Source organism: Phyllostomus hastatus, unplaced genomic scaffold (assembly GCF_019186645.2).
Source record: "Phyllostomus hastatus isolate PE091 unplaced genomic scaffold, TTU_PhHast_1.1 phas_scaffold_555, whole genome shotgun sequence".
Taxonomy (NCBI): Eukaryota; Metazoa; Chordata; class Mammalia; order Chiroptera; family Phyllostomidae; genus Phyllostomus; species Phyllostomus hastatus.
The window spans coordinates 14507569-14524655 of record NW_025334036.1 but is presented as its reverse complement, the minus strand read 5'-3'; the positions used below and the strand labels follow the sequence as shown (position 1 = coordinate 14524655).

At 46.9% G+C, this 17087-nt stretch overlaps 1 protein-coding gene across 2 annotated transcripts in view; it reads left to right on the top strand.

The window, feature by feature from the left end:
- Nucleotides 1–17087, top strand: part of CYFIP1 (cytoplasmic FMR1 interacting protein 1) — a 92037-nt gene that overhangs the window by 55482 nt on the left and 19468 nt on the right. For both annotated transcript variants that reach the window (XM_045824945.1, XM_045824944.1), the window contains exons 19-22: nt 398–474; nt 584–692; nt 2274–2393; nt 11188–11387. In XM_045824945.1, the coding sequence (XP_045680901.1) occupies nt 398–474; nt 584–692; nt 2274–2393; nt 11188–11387 (506 nt within the window). The remainder of the gene's footprint in view (nt 1–397; nt 475–583; nt 693–2273; nt 2394–11187; nt 11388–17087) is intronic.

The window sequence follows — 17087 nt, the reverse complement described above, 5'->3', positions numbered from 1 at the left end:
GCTGTTGGGAATAGTGCTGCAGTGGAGATGGGGGTACAGATTTCTTTTCTTTAAAGATTTGATTTACTTTTAGACATAGGGGAGGGGAGGGGGAAAGAGGAGAGAAACATCAGTGTGTGGTTGCCTCTTGCATGCCCTGCACCAGGGACCCAGCCCACAACCCAGGCATGTGCCCTGACTGGGAATCGAACCGGCGACCCTTCGGTTTGCAGGCCAGCGCTCAATCCACTGACTGCTGCACGGGCCAGGGCCAGATATTTTTTCAATCTAGTATTTTTGTTTCCTTCAAATGTATACTCAGAACTGGAATTGCTGAGTCAAAAGATTTTTTAAAAGTGTGTTATTTGATCCTGATTCAGAGAATGGAAGTGGAATGTCTGCTTATTTTGTTTTTCAGGTAAATCTGTGCTTCGACCAGTTTGTTTACAAGTTGGCAGACCAGATATTTGCCTATTATAAGGTCATGGCCGGAAGGTGAGTGTGGGGTTTGTGGTTTGCCTAGGAAACCTTGGGTAACCTGATCTGATTATTTGCATTGAAACTTAGAGCGGGTGAGAACCGTCCTCTCCCCCTTCCCTTCTAGTTTGCTGCTGGATAAACGGTTACGATCTGAGTGCAAGAATCAGGGGGCAGCAATCCACCTCCCACCATCCAACCGCTACGAGACGCTCCTCAAACAGAGGCATGTGCAGGTGAGCAAGGCCCTTCCTGGCATGGTGATCTGCAGGTGACTTTTTTTTTTTTTAAGTTTTGAGATTTTATACTTTTTTAAAAAATGTTTTTAGATTTTATTTATTTTTAGAGAGGGAAGGGAGGGAGAAAGAGAGAGAGAAACATCAAAATGCGGTTGCTAGGGGCTGTGGCCTGCAACCCAGGCATGTGCCCTGCCTGGGAATCGAACCTGTGATGCTTTGGTTCGCAGCCTGCGCTCAATACACTGAGCTATGCCAGCCAGGGCTGCAGGTGACTTTTGAAGTAATGGGATTCTCCTAGAGTTCACTGGTTTTTAATAGATGGCAGTATGTTATATGACTGTGGAAACATCTTTATGAAGTGTTAAGATTTTAAAGATAGCCCCAGGGAGAAAGGGAGAGAGAAGGAGAGGGAGAGAAACACCAATGTGTGGTTGCCTCTCATGCGCCCCCTACTGAGGATCTGGCCCGCAACCCAGGCATGTGCCCTACACTGGGAATCAAACTGCCAACCCTTTGGTTCTCAGGCCAATGCTCAATCCACTGAGCCACACCAGTGGATTTCTTTAAAAACAATATGTATACATCATAAAAATTTAGGAAAATTGCCCTGGCTGGCATAGCTCAGTGGATTGAGCTCGGGCTTCGAACCAAAGTGTCGCAGGTTTGATTCCCAGCCAGGGTACATGCCTGGGTTGCAGGCCATGACCCCCAGTAACCGCACATTGATGTTTCTCTCTCTCTCTCTCTTTCTCCCTCCCTTCCCTCTCTAAAAATAAATAAAATCTTTAAAAAAAAATTTAGGAAAATAGAACTGTGGAGGAAAATCGCTACCATGCTATTAACTACAGCCAACCACCATGCACATTTGGGAGCATGTTTCACCAGGGTTTGGTTTATATGTTTATGTTATGAAGTGATTTTGAGGTGCACGTATGTGGTTAGAACTCTGCAATCAAGATGCAGTAATTTTCTCTTCCTTGACCTTGTGACTTTGTGGAGGTCACTCATGTGTGGGCTCCGCTAGGGGGATGTCCCTGGACAGTGTTGTAAGGGGTGTGCTGACCGATAACCCCCGATCCTGAAGGCTGTCTGCTGAGCCTTGTGGTTCCTGTCTGGGAAGTAATGGTAAAGTCAGTGCAAACAACTCTATGAAAATCCTTTTCAGCTTTGACTTGCAGAATTTCAGCTACAGGAAGGGAGGGTGCCTATGTATGTATAGGTATATATACATAAAATGTAATCTAACGTGTTTTTTTTTTAATTTTAAAAGATTTTATTTATTTTGTAGAGTGAGAAGGGAAGGAGAAAGTGAGGGAGAGAAATAGCAAATGCCTCTCACACGCCCCCTACTGGGGATATGACCTGCAACCCACGCATGTGCCCTGACTGGGAATTGAACCTGCAACCCTTTGACTCCCGGGCCAGCTCTCAATCCACTGAGCCATACCAGCCAGGGCTAATGTGTTTAAATTGTGCATGTTATTTGTCTTCTCTTTTAGAAGCAGCCACTAGGGTAGAGATATGTACATATCCATGCTTGTTTTTGCTGTTGACGCTTTTCTCCCCCTGTGTCCCCAGCTCCTGGGCAGGTCCATCGACCTCAATCGCCTGATTACCCAGCGCGTCTCGGTGGCCATGTACAAATCTCTGGAACTGGCAATTGGACGGTTCGAAAGTGAAGACCTCACCTCAATAGTTGTAAGTGCTCTTTCCTCCCTGGCAGATTTGCTGGAGACAGGTCACAGGGATGCTGGCTGATGTGACTTTTAAGCCAATGATATGCTCAGTTTTTGCATAGAGATTCATTCAGGTTGGCCTATCCTGAGTATCTTCTTTTTAGCATCTGCTCTCGATGTTCACAATTCTAAGTTGGCTGCGAAGAATGAGTAATCCCTGACTTGAATAAATTTCACCTCATTGCGGCAAAAGCATGAAAGGAAAACAGTTTTGAAAATCAAAAACAAATGAAGACAGAGAAAGAGGATTTGGGAGAATATTGTATCGTACACGGACAGCGAAGGTCCAACATACATATCATAGGGTCCCCGGAGAAGAAAACCAGGGCACGAGATGGAATGGATGTTAAAAGCTGTGCATTGGAGAAGGACGTCAGGATCGTGGCTACGTGCTGTCCCTTGTATTGCCCTTGAATTTGCAACAGATTGGACAACTCCAATCCGGCCGAGGTTTCTCTGCTCAGCAAACAGACACACGAGGGGCGCACACGTGGGTGGGTCTGAAGGTGGGGAATTGGAATGCTAGGGGAGGTCGGGTAGGGGAAGTGTCAGCCGCAGTTAACACAGCGGAGAGTGTGGCCCACACACTGCTCTGTGGTGGAGGGTGGTGTCAATGCCTGAGAATCCAGCCTCCTTTCCCACCGTGGTGGCAGAAGCCAGTAGCAGCAGAGGAAATCTGTCCACAGCCCTGTGGCCGTGAGGAATAAAGAAGCAGCGCTGTTGGCTCATGAACCCGACTCCCTACTACCTGCCACACCTCAACCCCCTGCCCCCGCCACCCCCCACAGTGGCTGTGTCCTGACGCCAAGGCAACCAGGACACAGAGGGACACCTCCACCGAGTCCTCCAGGCACTGATTCCCACAGCCACAGCAGTGCCCCACCCACCACCCACCCCACACAACCCTTGGGCTGCAGGTAGAACAGATAAAATACACATAAAAACTTGCACTACAGCGCCATCTACTGGTAAACCGAAGAAAGACCTATTTATCAACCTGCAGTATTGTCAAGATGAAAAACTAGACTTCCGGCAAGATGGAGGCATAGGTGGACCCACCGTACCTCCACGCACAACCAAGATTGGAACAACAATTTAGAGGCAGAATAACACCCAGAACTGACAGAAAATTTATCTGAATGGAAGTCGGACAGCCAAGAAGTTGAAATAGACCCGTTCATCCAGACTGGTAGGAGGGGCGGAGATAAGCAGTCGGGCCTGGGTCACCCGTAGAGAGCAGGGAGAGTTGGGCGCATAAGGCAACTGGGGACGCATAAGGCATCTGGGGCATGCAAGATCACAGCGGGTGGACCCTGAGCATGCAAGCAGCAGCTGGTGGACCCAGTTAGGCGGCGATTGTGGACCAGGGCAGAGCACGCAGCCCAGGATCCCAGAGAAGGGACCGAGATCCCACGGAGAACGGAGCTACTGCCATTGTTCCCTCTCGCCCCCACCCCCACATTCAACATCACAATCTAGCGACTGGGGTGCCCAGCCCTGGTGAACACCTAAGGCTCCACCCCTCACCGTAAAAGGAGCAACCAGACCAAAGAGAGCGATGGCTCAAACAGAAGCACAAATCAGTGCCCCAGAACTCATCCTTTTGAGCGACCAAGAGATAACTAACCTATCAGATACACAGTTCAAAACACTGGTGATCAGGAAACTCACAGAATTGGCTGATTTTGGTCACAAATTAGATGAAAAAAGGCAGGTTACCATAAAAGATATGAAGGAAAATTCACAGGGAACCAACAGTGATGGGAAGGAAACTGGGACTCAAAACAATAGAGTGGACCAGAAGGAAGAAAGAAACAACCAAACAGGAAAGAATGGAGAAATAAGAATTCAAAAAACTAGGAGAAGCTTAGGAATCTCCAGGACATCTTTAAACGTTCCAACATCCAAATTATAGGGGTACCAGAAGGGGAAGAGGAAAAGCAACATATTGAACAAGTAATTAGGCAAATAATAAAGAACTTCCCCATTGTGGCAAAGGAAATAGACTTTCAGGAAATCCAGGAAGCTCAGAGAGCCCCAAAGAAGTTGGACCCAAGAAGAAACACACCAAGGTACATCATAATTACATTAGCCAAGGTACAAATGAAGGAGAGAATCCTAGAAGCAGCAAGAGATAAGGGGACAGTCACCTACAAAGGAGTTCCCATCAGACTGTCAGCTGATTTCTCAAAAGAGACCTTACAGGCAAGAAGGGGCTGGAAAGAAGTATTCCAAGTCATGAAAGACAAGGTTACCGTATATCCGAGATTACCCTATCCAGCAAAGCTTTCATTTAGAATGGGAGGGCAGATAAAGTGCTTCTCAGATAAGGTCAAGTTAAAGGAATTCATCATCACCAAGCTCTTATTTTATGAAATGTTAGAGGGACTTATCTAAGAAAAAAGAAGATAAAAAAACAAGTACAGTAAAAGTGACAGCAAACTCACAATTATTAACAACCACACCTAAAACAAAAACCAAAAAGAAAGCTAAGCAAACAACTAGAACAGGAACAGAACCATAGAAATGGAGATCACATGGAGGGTTAGCAACAGGGGAGTGGGAGGAGGAGAGAGGGGGAAAAGGTAAAGAGAATAAGTAGCATAGATTGTAGGTAGAAAATAGAGGGAGAGTATGAGAAATGTAGAAACTGAAGAAGTTATAAGTATGACACATGGACATGAACTAAAGGGGCGGGAGAAGTGGGTGGGAGAGGGAGTACAGGGTGGAAGGGAGTGAAGGGGGGAAATGGGACAACTGTAATAGCATAATCTACAAAATATGTTTTAAAAACAAGCAAAAATTTAAAATAAAAATAAAAAGGTGAAAAACTAAACAAGAGTTTACTACCTCAAACACATAGGCAGATGGACAGTGTCTCGAGTGCTGTGAACAACCAAGGCAGTGTGGTAACAGAAGGTGATGAGTCTCCAGAAACCAGGCCCAAAGTCAGGGAAGTCTGTAATTTGAATGACAGAGAGTTCAAGATGGCAATCATCAGGAAAACTCAGGCTTCTGAATGAGCCCAGGAATAGAATTAATGAAGAAAAGGAGTACCTTACCAAAAAGATTGAAAGTATAAAAAAGAATGAGCCCTGGATGGTATGGCTCAGTTGGAGCGTTGTCCCATAACCAAAAGGTTGCTGGTTCGATCCCTGGTCCAGGCATGTAAGGGAGGCAACCAGCCGATGCTTCTCTCTCACATCGATGTTTCTCTGTCTTCCTCTCTCCCTTCTTCTCTGTCTGAGGGGGAAAAAAAAAGAATGAAACAAATTCTGGAGCTGAAGAACTCAGTAAATGTGATGAAGAATAATAGAAAGTATTGGAAATAGTGGACCAGATGGAAAAGAAAACTAGCCAGCTCAAAGAGAGAAATCTATAAAAGATTCAGGTTGGAGAAGAGAAAACTGAGAACACTGCAAGAACTATCTGCTTTCATTGAGAGGAGCGGCCTGGGGACAAACGGGTGTCTCAGGAGAAGAGAAACCGAAGGGAACAGAGAGCCTGTTTGAAGAAAGGATTGACGAGAATTTTCCAAACCTGGGGTAGGAAGAGGACATGCAAGTATTGGGCTGGCCAGGATGGTGGTTTAGTTTTTTTCCACAAAATACAAGTCACGTTTTTCTTTTTTTTTCTTAAGATTTTATTTATTTACTTTTAGAGAGGGAAGGGAGGGAGAAAGAGAGAGAGAGAGAGAAACATCAATGTGCAGTTGCTGGGGGCTGTGGCCTGCAACCCAGGCATGTGCCCTGACTGGGAATCGAACCTGCGATGCTTTGGTTTGCAGCCCGCGCTCAATCCCCTGAGCTATGCCAACCAGAGCCAAGACTTGTTGATTGGGATATTTTGAGTATGTTGGCTCTCTCCTGCCATTGGCTTCTGGTGGGGAGAGGCCAGCGGTGCTGCTGAACATCTTCCAATGCATGAGACAGCCCCACCCAAAGCAAAGAATTATTTGGCCAAAATGTCAGTGTTACCAAGAAACTTTGCAGACTACTTTCGACACATTTGGCCAGTCACAGCACCTTCTCCATCCACTGCATGTATCTTTGCATTTCGGTGGCATTTTTACCTTTCTTGAAGTACTAAAACATAATATGCCAAAAACGCTGCATATCTTTTTCCATCTTCAATGTTCAAATGACTGCACAGAAATTCACCAATTTTGATGAGCATTTTAAAAAAATGCATGGTGATTGGACAGCTGTCACAATACAATCTAAAAAAAAATGTTTCAAATTAAGTTAAAGAGCACTACGTGCTACTAGAGCCATCGTACAGAAACAACTAGCCAAACTTTTAGCCAACCCAGTACAATAAGTTAATTATCTCAACCCAAAAAGACTTTCTCCAAGACACATATTAAAACTATCAAAAGTTAATAATAAAGAAAGAATTCTCGCCCTGGCTGGCGTAACTCAGTGGATTGAGTGCGGGCTGCGAACCAAAGCATCGCAGGTTCGATTCCCAGTCAGGGCACATGCCTGGGTTGCAGGCCACAGCCCCCAGCAACCACACATTGATGTTTTTCTCTCTCTCTCTCTCTCTCTCTCTTTCTCCCTTCCTTCCCTCTCTAAAAATAAATAAATAAAATCTTTAAAAAAAGAGAGAGAGAGAGAGCTTTTCTGGTGACCTTTTAATCATAACCTACAAAAAAAAAAAAAAAGAAAGAATTCTCAAGGTATCCAGGAAAAAAAGATAGTCACTTACAAAGGAAACACCAGATTATCATTAGGAGAAACCCTACAGGATGGGAAAGAGGAAAAATACATTCAAAATATTGAAAGAACAAAATCACCAGCCAAGAATACTTTATCCAGCAACACTGTGTTTAAGATGTGAAGCAGAGCCCTGACTGGCGTGGCTCAGTGGATTGAGTGCCGGTCTGTGAACTGAAGGGTCGCTGGTTCGATTCCATGTCAGGGCACATTTCTGGGTTGCAGACCAGGCCCTACTGAGGTAGGGGGTGTGTGAGAGGTGACCGCACATTGATGTTTCTCTCCCTCTCTCCCTCCCTCCCTTCCCCTCTCTCTAAAAATAAATAGGTAAAATCTTTTTTTTTAATATACCCAAGTATATTCCCCCTCCAGGAGGCTGATCTCAGCTCTCAAGACGAACAGAAACTCAAAGTGAGGGGTTAAATATGACACTTCAAGGAAATGGTATCTAGAGATAATAGTATAGCCACGCCTACATCCGACAAAATAGATTTCAAGACAAAATAAGTAATGAGACAAAGGTGGACATTTAAAAATGATAAAGGGGACAGTCCACCAAGAGGACATAACATTTATTAATATATATGTACTCCACCTAAGAGCACCAAAATATACAAAACCATTATTAACAGATCAAAGAGAGGAATTGACCATAATGCCATGATAGTGGCGAACTTGAACACCCCACTGTCATCAATGGGTAGATCATCCAGACAGAAAGTCAACATGGAAATGGCAGCTGTAAGTGACACAGGAGACCAGGAACATTCTCTAGGATAGACCACATGTTCATACACAAAACAAGTCAATTACATTGAAAAAGATTAAAATCATATCAAGCATCTTTTCTGACCATAGCAGTATGAAACTGGCACTCAACCCCAAGAGGAGAGCTGGAAAAGTCACAAATACATAGAGATTAAGTAAGATGCCACTGAATGACTAGTGGGTGAATGGGGCGAGTAAAGAAGACATCAAAAGATGCACAGAGACAAATGAAAATGAAACTAGGACATACTCAAATCTGTGGGATGCAGCAGAAATGATACTGAGAAAAGTTTCTATCAGTACAATCCTACCTCAAGAAACAAGACAAATCTCACATAATCCAACATTACACTTGAAGGAACTAGAAAAAGAAGAACAAGCCAAGCCTAAAGTTAGCAGGAGGGAGGAAATGAAAGTAAATGAAATTGTAATTAAAAATAGAAAAAAATCAATGAAACAAAGAACCAGTTCTTTGAGAAGATAAAATTGACAAAACTTTAGCTACTCGGATAAAAAGACTCAAATAAATAAAATTAGAAATGAAAGACAAGTTAAAGCGGATACCACAGAAACATGATCATGAAAGAATACTAGGAAAAGCTATACAACACCAAATCGGACAACCTAAAGGAAGAGGAGAAATCCTTAGAAGTGTGCAACCTTCCTAGTCAGAACCATGAAGCATTAGCAAACCTGAATAGACCAATCGCTAGCAAGGAAATTGAAACAACCACCCAAAACCTCCTAAAAAAACAAAACCAAGACCACGTGACTTCACTGTTGAGTTCTGTGAAACATTTAGAGAAGATTTAACACCCATCCTTCTCGATCTCTTTGAAAAACTTGTGATGAGGGTGTGCTGTGTAACTTGTTTTGAGGCCAACATTGCCCTGGTATCAAAACCGAGCAGGGGCAACACAAGAAAATTACAGGCCAGTTTCTCTGATGAACATTGATGCAAAAATCCGCAACAAAATTCTAGCATTCAATTGAATGGGATGACACATTAAAACAATCATCCACCATGACTGAGAGGGCTTCATTTTAGGCATGCGGCGAAGAGTCAGCATCCACCAGTCTGTGCAATGCACCATGTTAACACAATCAAAGATACTGTATCTATCGAGGTCAGTGAAAACCTTTGACAAGATACAAAGTTCATTTATGATAGAAAAAAACACTTAATAAAATGGGTATCAAAGGAAAGTACCTTTGCCACATATGACAAACCCACAGCTAGCAATATTCTCCATGGCAAAAAACTGAAAGTTTTTCCTCTAAGATTAGGAACAAGACAAGAAAGCCTAGTCCCACCTTTGTTATTTAATATAGTACTAGAAGTCCTAGCCATAGCAATTAGGCAAGAAAAAGAAATAAGCGGCATTCATGTTGGAAAGAAAGTAGTTAAACTCACTATTTGGAGTTGACATGATTTTTACACATAGATAATCCTAAAGACTTCATTACAAAGCTGTTAGAAATAAACAGATTAGAGTAAAGTTGCAGTAGACAAAATTAATACACCAAAATTTGTTGCATTTTTATATGCTAACAACTATCGGAAGTAGAAATGAAGGGAACAATTCCATTTACAATCACAACAAGACTGAACAAAGGTGGTGAGAGACCTGTACACTGAAAACTGTAAGACATTGTAGAAGGAACTTGAAGACACAAGAAATGGAATTATATTCCAAGTGCATGGATTGGGGGAATTAACACTGTTAAAATGCCCACATTATCTGAAGAACTCTACAGATTCAATTCAATCACTATCCAAAAGCCAATGACATTTTTCCAAAGAATTGCTTTAAAAATTCTCCAATTTATATGGGACCACAAAAGACCCTCAATTGCCAAAGCAATTCTGAGAAAAAATAACAAGGGCAGAGGTATCGCATTTCTGGTTTCAAACTGTATTAAAAGTTATAGGAATTAAAACAGTGTGGTTATCCCAGCAAAACAGACGACATAACTCCACATAATGCACCTGTACAAGTGTGGGCAATTAATCTATGACAAAGGAATCAGGAATATAGAGTGGAGAAAGGAAAGTCTCTTCAGTAAATGGTGCTGGACAAACTGGACCACATATGAAGCAAGACCACTGTCTTACAGCTCACACAAAAGTTAGCTCAAGATGGGGTAGGACATGAATGTAAGATCTGAAAGAGTAAAATACATAGCAGAGAACATAGGTACTAAGCTTTTGGGCACTGGTCTCAGAGGTGTTTTAGTGGGTATGACTTTAAAAAAGGGAAATTGGCTTTGGCTGGTGTGGCTCAGTGGACTGAGTGCTAGGCCGGCAAACCCAAAGCATCGCGGGTTCGATTCCCAGTCAGGGCACATGCCTGGGTTGCCGGCCAGGTCCCCAGGGAAGAGCGTGGGAGAGATGACCACTCCTTGTCCCTCTCACACATTGATGTTTCTCTTTCTCCTTACCTTCCTCTCTAAAAATAAATAAATGAAATCTTAAAAATTAAAAGCCATTAAAAATATGTATATAATACAAGCCCCGTAGGTCATTTTACATTTACCTGTAGTTACGTTAGAAAAAGAAAAAGAAACAGATGAAGTTAATCATCTCTTTTATTCAACCCAATGTAACCAAAATTCACAATCCACCATGTAACTATCATAAAAATCTTGACTTGGATGGATGTCTCCCATCCTTTGTCTCACACCCAGTTTTCAAACCCCGGTGTGTGTCATACACCCAGCACACCTGAGTTCGGACCAGCCACGTTCTCATTGGCATGTGGCCCAGTGGCTGGTGCAGGGGACAGAGCAGAGCTCGGCAGGTTTCAGGAGCCGTCTGACTGTCCCTGCTGGCTCCGCCGCACACCGTGCCTTTGAGCAGCTCCGGGTGCGTTAAGAGAAGCCAGCTCAGGGTGATGCCCGCAGGTACGCGCTGTGCTGGCCTGGAGTTGGGGGGACATGGCCAAGTGGCCTGTGCACTGTGGGCGTTCACAGGCCAGTAGTGGCTGTGCAAAAGTGACCCCAGTGCAGAAAGGCGATGACCCTAAGGGGGCAACCATGGTGTGGAGGGGCATCTGAGAGGCAGCAGACAGGGCGTGAGAGGTTCAGGAGTGGGAGGAATGCTCTTGTCCCCCACGGGACTCGCGCTGCGTGCGTTCTTGGCCTGGCGCGCTGACCCCTCCTCCGTGTGTCCGGCACTCTCCAGCCCCCCGAGTGTCACTGCACCTGTGGGGAATGGCGGCGCTGCCCGGGCCCCATTCCGCCCTCACTCCCGTCCCCGCGGCCCCACAGGAGCTGGACGGCCTCTTGGAAATCAACCGCATGACCCACAAGCTGCTGAGCCGGTACCTGACGCTGGACAGCTTCGACGCCATGTTCCGGGAGGCCAACCACAACGTGTCGGCGCCCTACGGGAGGATCACCCTGCACGTCTTCTGGGAGCTCAACTACGACTTCCTGCCCAACTACTGCTACAACGGCTCCACCAACCGGTGAGCGCAGCCCGCGCCGCGGTTCCAGGTGCCCGGCCCCAGGGTGTCTGACGGGGTGGCCTGGGCTCTGCCACCGCGTCCCCCAGGTCACCACCCCACGCTCTGTTCCCCGTCATTTCCCAGTCCAGGCCAGCCTTTGGGCGGTGGTCGCGGCGTCGCATGCGGACAGTGTGGCGGGCAGGGGTCCCTTTCTGGGCAGTTGCTCGGGGGGAGGGGGATGCTGTGGGCAGCGGCCGCAGGGTCTGTGGCCCAGCCATGGCTCCACGTCCACCGAGGGTTGGCATGTGGAGGGTGGCGGCTTTTCCTGGCTCTGTTCTGGGGTGTCGGGCAGGTGAGGCCCCGTCAGTGAGCTACCCTCCCACCTACCTACCTGCCAGGTTACAGCGGCACTGAGCCAGACTGCGTGGCCCACTGGGTGGGCTGCGCGGACGTGACTGCTGCTTGCTGGGGTCCCACCTCCTGCCTTGGCCTCTGCCTGTCTGAGGTGTGTTCCCCATGCACCAAGCTCGGCTCCTGTCTCTGTGAGCACACGCCAGGGGGTTTGAGTGTGAGTATGCGTGCAGATAAGAGTGAGAGTGCATGCATGTGTGTGTGAGTGCACGCACACACGAGAGTGCACAGGCTCTCATGATTGCTTACATGCACGCACACATACATATGTGAGCTTGTGCACATGCATGTGAGTGTTTACATGAAAGTGAGTTTACGAGTGTGTATGTGCACGTGTGTGAGACTGAGACTACAAGTGTGAGAGAAAACATGGGTGGGAGTGAGTAAGAGTGTGGGAGAGGGAGTTGAGTGAGAGATTTGAGTGTGTGTAAGTGTGAGAGTGTAAGGGGCTTTCGCTCTGCTCTGCCAGTGGTTCTGAATGTTCCATCACGTGTTGGCTGACGTGTTACTGACGCTCAGGCCTGGAGTGGGATGCTGAGCAGCGGGGTGGGGTGCTGAGCATGGGGGCAAGGTTGTGGGGAGAGGGGAGTTCCCACTGGTGCCCCTGCTGTTCAGGGTGCTTGTCCTTGGGGGCTCCAGGCCTGCCGCAGTGTGTGGGGCTGTTCTGTCGGAACTATGGCCCCAGGGGCTGGCGCAGCCCCTCCCCGGCCCAGCAGTAGTGGTGGGGGTGTAGCCATGGCCTCTGGGTGCTGGAGGTGCCCCCACAGCCCCTTTGGTCAGGACACCCGGGCCTGGCTCTTGAGGCCACTGTTCTCTGTTTTTCTCCCTTTTAAGGCGCCAGGAGGTGTTTTCCAGGCAGTCATGGAGTCTGAATTAACTGAAAATACATGTTTATTACCCAAGTAATGCATTGTGACTGTAGAAAAGCTAGACACCCTATGTGTGTATATTTGTGTATTTATGCGCATATATATATATATATATATATATATATATATATGAAGGGAAAAATAACTAAATCCCCAGATGCTTTTCTTGTAAAAAAGGTGTCCGCTAGAGTGTTTGCCGGGCTGTCGGATATACGCGAGCATTCTCTGTTTTGCAGAAATGCGTGGTTGGAGGCTGACTCTCACACACATGCTTTTCCCATGCGGGGCGCTTGCCCGTTCCACTGAAAACCTGGCCAAGTCCCCGCCGACATGCACAGCGGTCTCGGTTTGGTTTGTTTGGTTTGGTCCATTTGGAACGTTTGAAATGAATTTGTTCCTTTTCCTTAAATTGTCTTGCCTTGTGTTTGGAACGGGCATCTACAAAGCTAGGCTGCAACAGAACCCCAGGTCAGCGGACTGAGGAAAGGGCTGGGGTCCGGCTGGTGCCACGAAGGAAATTGTGATTTTGTATTTTTTAAGTTTTTTATAATTATTTTTTAATTATCTTTATTTTTTTAAAACATTGATTTGTCGTTCCACTTATTGATTCATTCATTGGTTGCTTCTTGTATGTGCCCTGACCGGGGATCGAACCTGCAACCTTGATGTATCTGGACGAAGCTCTAACCAACTGCGCTGCCTAGCCAGGGCCTGATTTTGTATTAAGATAATAGTTTTAATTTTCGAGCTTTTCATTGTCCTTTACGGCATTTCCCAGAGTTCTTGCAAAGGGAAGGATGGAAGCTGTCCCCTGAGCTGCACGCGATCCTGTGGGGGCCCCAGGGTCCATGACAGTGCAGGGGCGGGGCCTCCGCGGGTGCTGGAGGACCCCCGATGAAGGTCGGAAGTACAGGGTTCGTGTTGGATGATGCAAGCTCCGCCCTTCTGTTGCGGTGCTGTGTCCTGAAAGGCGCACCAGGCACCTGAAGGAAAGCTGGGCAGCAGTGGGCAGTTAGGGATGTGGGTCCAGGTCTGAGGCCCCGCCCACCGAAGCGGCCTGGAGGATGCTGTCACCTGGACTCGCTGAGGATGGAGCACATCCCGCTGTCCGAGGCCGCCTGCCGCCTGCCCTGCTAGCAGGGGTCTTGTTTTCAAAGACTGAGTTGCCAGATGGGGATGTTGGCGCTGGGTAAGCGGTGTGACCTGGTGAAGATGAAAACCTCAGGTGGAGTCACCTGTGGGGCCCTGATGGGGCATATTGGTTGGTTACCTCTTGACTGGGGTTTGAACCAGCGACCCTTTACTTTGCAGTCCGGCGCTCAATCCATGCAGCCAAACCAGCCAGAGCTCTCCCAGGGTTTTCTGTTTGTTTGTTTTTTCCCCCATAAACTATTGGGTGACATTGGTTAATAGGATCATATGGATTTCAAGTGTACATTTCTGGGACACTAGATCTGTATATTGCACTGTGCCCCCACCACCCAAAGTCCAGCCATCTTCAGTCACCATATATAGGCCCCTCCACCCCCCACTACACCCCAGCCCCACCCCCTTCCCTGTGGTAACCACCACACAGCTGTCTGTGTCCATGAGTTTCAGTTCTGCATCCCACATGCGAGTGAAATCCTATGTTTATTAGCTTTCTCTGATTTGTTTCACCTAGGGTGATATTCTCAGGATCCATCCACGATGTTGCAAATGGCAGTGTTTCATCTTTTCTGGTGGCTGAGTGGTGTCCCATTGTATACAGTGTGGACCACGTCTGCCTCATCCAGTCCTCTACCGAAGGACACTTCGGTTGTCCCCATGTCCTGGCCACCGTGAAAAACGCTGCAGTGAACATAAGGGTGCATGTATCTTCGCACATGACACGTTTGCGAGTTTTTTGGGTAGATTCCCAGGAGAGAGATCGCTGGGTCATTTGGTGCTTCAGTTCTTTATTTGAGGAACTGCAGACCGTTTTCTATGGTGGCTGCCCCCCATTTACATTCCCACCAGCAGTGACGAGGGTTCTTTCTCTCCACGACCTCTCGCCACAACCCTTGTTAGTACCAGCCGTGCTGACAGGTGGGAGGTGGCATCTCATTGCGGTTTTGCTTTGCGTGTCCCTAATAGCTACTGAAGTTGAGCATCTTTTTTTTTTTTTTAAGATTTTATTTATTTCTAGAGAGAGGGAAGGAGAAAGAGAGGGAGAGGTACATAAGTGTGTGGTTGCCTCTCACATGGCCCCCCACTAGGGACCTAGCCAGCACCCCAGGCATGTGCCCTGACTGGGAATCAAACCCGAAACCCCTTGGTTCATAGGGCAGCACTCAATCCACTGAGCTACACCAGCCAGGGCGAAGTTGAGCATCTTCTCGTGTACCCGTTGGCCACTCTTATGCCTTCTTGGGAGAGGTGTCTGTTCGGGGCAGATGGTCTCTTCAGGGGACACAGACTCGCAACGTGTGCGTGCCCGCAACTTCCTCGCCATAGCCGTTTCTGTATTACAGCCGGGAACTCGCCGCTGTCTTCGGTTCCTGTGCAGCCGCGCTGGGTTCATTCCACTCGTCCTCCTTCCCATTTTTGTAACTTCCTTTTACACCGAGAGTCCTGTTTCATTGTTAGTGTATTTACTCATTTGCTCGGTTCTAGAAACTGCAAGTTGTTTCAGCATTACTAATCCTTCCCACTGTGAAACCAGCCTGCTAACTTGAATTCAGTATTTTTTCCAATGCTTATTTTTTTTGTCTTTAAATTCAGAATATAGAATGGAAATAGGGTTTTTCAAAGTTAGTAGGGATGGTGGCCATCCCAGGGTTGGGGTTTCGCTTCTCAGATTAAACAAGTGGAAAATGGACAAAATTCATGAAACCACTGTTTTCAGTCGTGGGCCACCACTTGAGGGGAAGGAAACAGAGACGGGGAGGCCTGTGGGGGGCGCACCCTACGGACAGCTTGGGAGTCTCACTTGGCACAGGAGCCAAGACTGGAAACTGAGGCAGCTGGAGTCTTCAGGGCGGAGCGCCAAAGCACAGAGGGCCGCGCAGAGAAGCAAAGCGGCCCACCATCCAACCTGGGCCCCTTGTCTTTGCTTGAGTATTGAGCTGCTCTTGTTGGGTGGGGCTCCAGGCAGAGGGAGCTCCCTGCCAGCGAGCTGGAGGCCGACCCCTGGAGCTGGGGGCCCTTTTAGGCCCCGCCCACAGGTTTGCGGAAACCTAGCATACCCAGGCATTCAATGGAGTCGCCACAGGGGCCTACCTTGGTACCAGCCGTGGGGTAGTGACTTCTGCCACCGGAATGACTCAGGAAAGGGTCCAATGGACTTGCAAATAGTTTAAGGGGCTGTCCCCCAAAAGTCAGCAGTCTTTATTTTTATTATTATTATTATTATTATTATTATTATTATTATTATTATTATTATTTATCATCACCCCAGGACATTGGTTCATTGCTTTTACAAGAGAGAGGGCGAAAGAGAAACATCGATCCAAGAGAGAAGCATCCATTAGTTGCCTCCTGAACACGCCCGGACCGGGGACCATTGGTGCCCACACCAGGGATTGAACCTGCAACCTGGGTGTGTATTCTGACGGGGAATCGAACTCGCAACCCTTTGGTTATGGGACGGTGCTGCAACCAGCTGAGCCATACTGGCCAGGGCAAAACTCATCACTCTTTAAGGGAGAACAATAAAACTCTGATGCTCAATAACATACTTATATTAGAGGCCCTCAGCACTGAAGGCCACTGTCCTCCCCTCAACATTCACATTTGTTTAATGTACTGGCGGTATTTTGACAGCTGCACTCTTTGTTTATTTATTAAAATGCAGTATGTATGTGTTGTCCTGGCCAGGTGGCTCAGCTGTTTGGAGCATGGTCCTGTACACCAAAAGATTGCAGGTTCGATTCCCGGTCAGGGCACATGCCTGGTTGCAGGCCAGGTCCCCAGTAGGGGGCGTGTGAAAGGCAACCACACATTGATGTTTCTCTTCCTCTCTTTCTCTGTCCCTTCCCCTTTCTCCAAAAATAAATAAAATCATTTTTAAAAATTAAAAGCAATAACTATATCCTGGGGTGAAGACTAAAAATTTTTTTTAAAGTACATGCATTAACCAAGTTCTTGGAATTTAATAATTAGCAAGTCAGTTTTTGTGTATTCTTTTTCTTTTTCTTTATTATGCTCCTTTTTCTTTATTATGCTCCTTTGCAAAAGTTGTATGTTTACGACAACACTTCCAACTTGAAAGGGTTGGTCGAGTTTGACATTTCTGCTTTAAAATCCAGGCATTTGGCCCTGGCTGGTGTAGCTCAGTGGATTGAGCATGGGCTGCTCAACCAAGGGGTTGCCGGTTCAATTCCCAGTCAGCGCACATGCCTGGGTTGCGGGCCTCCCCTACTGGGGAGTAGGGGGCGTGTGAAAGGCAACCACACATTGATGTTTCTCTCCCTCTCTTTGT